Consider the following 2,891-nt stretch of genomic DNA (forward strand, 5'->3'; position numbering starts at 1 on the left):
TGTGTGAATTGAAAGCGGTAAGCAACATCACATTTCCAATAGCGGTAGGCAAGAAAGGTCTAGAGCTCCATGTATTCACCGATGCCAGCAGTAAGGCATACAGTGCAGTAGCATATACTAGGGACAATTGCAATCAGGTAAGCCTACTCACTAGTAAAATGAGGATCACTCCAAAGGGGAAGAACAAGTTGACAATTTCCAAGCTAGAACTATTAGCATTGTTGTTAGGCTGCAGATTAGCCAGGACACTCAAAGGGCTGATAGAGCCACGAGAGATAGTCATGTGGACCGACAGTAAGGTTACGTTGGCATGGGTAGCATCTCCCGATGCCAAACATAACAAAAATGTATTCATATCTAACAGAGTGGCGGAGATTGTTTTTCTTCATCAGGTTTGCCGTTTCAGTCTAAGCCATGTCCCAAGCAAACAGAATCCTGCTGATGTCCTGTCCAGAGGAGCAACGACGCAACAACTGTTAAAAAAACCTCTTTGGTGGAATGGTCCAGAGTTCCAAAGGACCATGAGAGAGCCTCTTCCTTACAAGGAGGACGATCCAACCAATGAAAGAACCGTAGTGGAGGCGGTACAAGAAATGACGGAGGAAATAAGACCTGTTCCACCAGGAGAGATATGGGAAATTCTACAGAGGGAAGTAGAGTTCCGATTCTTATAGAGAGTTGCTAGGATAATAAAAAAATTTACCGGATTAAAACGGCATCCGTTCAGTATTGTTGTCCAATTAGAGCAAAAACATTATTTGCCTACAGTCTATGCTTATTTGGAGGGTGGAGTCAGACCCCCTCATGAAGTTACTAATTTTGTCAGACAATTAAATCTAGTGTTAGATAATAAGTTGATTTGCACTAGGGGACGAGTGTCCCAAGTAGAGGAAATGAAACATTTAATTCTTTTGCCAGCCAAAGGGCACTTAGTTAGGGCTTATCTAAGATATTTGCATAGTTTGCATATACATTGTGGTGTGAATACACTAATGGGTGTCTTTCGACAGAAATGCTGGTCGTCGGGCCTACGTTCCATTGCGAGGCGGACCGTGCGGCAGTGTCCAGAATGCGTGCTGGCCTTCCAGCCCCTGTTGAGACAGCCACCACCAACCCCCCTACCGAAGGAAAGGATCAACCTAACGAAGCCCTCTACAGCAGTCGGAGTGGACCACACAGCGGCCATACAGACTGAAACACGGCCAGGCTACATACTGATCGTGACTTGCATGGCCAGCAGGGCCGTGTACCTCGATTTCTGCCCCTCCCTGGAAGCGGAGGAATTTGTATTAGCCTTACGTCGCTTTTGTGCTACCCACGGTGCTCCGTCTTTCATCACATCTGATAATCGTCAAACGTTCAAGACTGCCAGCAACCTCCTTCAGGGACTTTATGAAGAGGATGAAGTCCAGCAGTTCCTGAGGAAAACTGGAATTGAATGGCGTTTTCAGATGCCCCGTGCACCTTGGAAAGGTGGGTTCTTCGAGCGCCTAATCGGAGTAACAAAACGTGTCCTCCAGATAGCCCTCGGGAAGAAGTACCTGCCGGACGTCCACGTACTAACATTAGTGAAGGAGGCCGAGGCGGTGGTTAATAACAAGCCTCTAATTTACAGCGGTGACAAGTGCGAGGATGAGGTCCTCACCCCCTCCCATTTAGTGAGAGGAAGCCCAATCAACCTCATGGCACCGCTCTTGCCAGACGACCTCCTCAATGCAACCTTCACCTCCCGGAGGCTCCGTGATCGTTATTTGAAGCTGACAGACTCTTTGAAAGCCTTCCGAGAGAGGTAGAGAATAGAGTATTTGAGTGCCCTGAGAGCCAGACACGACTGTCGATCTGGGGAACCTACCAAGCTGCACCCCGGAGACGTCGTGCTGGTCAAGCAAGAAAATCAGAAAAGGGCTAAGTGGCCCCATGGACGTGTCGTGGAGACATATCCGGATGACGACGAAGTCGTGCGTTCAGCCAAGGTGTTGTTAAAGGGTGTCGAGTCGCTGCGAGCTGTCAGCCACCTGGTTCCCCTGGAGATTGTCCCCTCTGATGACGATGATGGTGTTGGAGAAGACGATGGCGACATCGAAATCGAGGGTGCGTACAGTTTAACAGCAGGACTGCCAGGGATCGTTGAGACGTCTGGGGACAACCAGGAGATGGTTCAGGCTATGACATCTCGACAACCAGCCACAGAGGTCTTAGTTAGTGACGCAAATAGTGATAACAATACAGTAAGTGAGATGAGTGAAAGCGACGCCGAATCAGAGACAACGGGCGCACAAGGACGTTCCGCACGGCCATTGAGAAAGGCTGCTGCAAAGCAGCGAGATTCGATGGAACGATTACTCCAAAACGAGGACATCTAAAGGAAAATGGGAGAGTCCCTTCTGGTAGGTTGGGAGGTTGGAAAGAAGTAAGTGTAGGTGAGTTTGAATCCACAGAGATTGGAAGTGCGTCGGGTGTGGAGTACGGGGATGGGAGGGTCTCTCTCGTACATACAAATCGAGCGTTGTACAGAGCCAGGCCTCCCCCCTCTTGTTTCCCCTGGAGTAATTGCCAAGGTATGGCAGTGTGGGAAGGGCAATTCCATTGATTGATTAAGGGCAGATTGCCTTATGATTTAATGTATGTATAAGTTTGTTCAATTTATGATTGTAAATGTATACATTACTTATTGCTCATTTGAGATATTACAGGCCCATTGCCTATTTCCCTTTCTATTGATTGAATCATGTATGTATTATATGTCTGGGTACATTTTTTTCCTGTATTGCCATTCTTGTGCATATATACATTACTTATTGTTCAATTGAGATATTATTGCAGGCCCATTGCCTATTTGCCTTTCTATTGATTGATTCCTGTATGTATTATATGTCTGGGTACATTTTTTC

General features: G+C 47.1%; 1 protein-coding gene across 1 annotated transcript; it reads left to right on the forward strand.

Annotated features, from left to right (window-relative positions):
- Positions 1-992: 992 nt before the first annotated feature.
- Positions 993-2,363, forward strand: LOC137643025 (uncharacterized). The gene is made up of 2 exons (XM_068375878.1): positions 993-1,789; positions 1,826-2,363. Exons 1-2 carry the CDS (start codon positions 993-995, stop codon positions 2,361-2,363), a joined length of 1,335 nt encoding a protein of 444 aa, XP_068231979.1.
- Positions 2,364-2,891: the final 528 nt, after the last annotated feature.

Source organism: Palaemon carinicauda, chromosome 6, assembly GCF_036898095.1.
Source record: "Palaemon carinicauda isolate YSFRI2023 chromosome 6, ASM3689809v2, whole genome shotgun sequence".
NCBI lineage: Eukaryota > Metazoa > Arthropoda > Malacostraca > Decapoda > Palaemonidae > Palaemon > Palaemon carinicauda.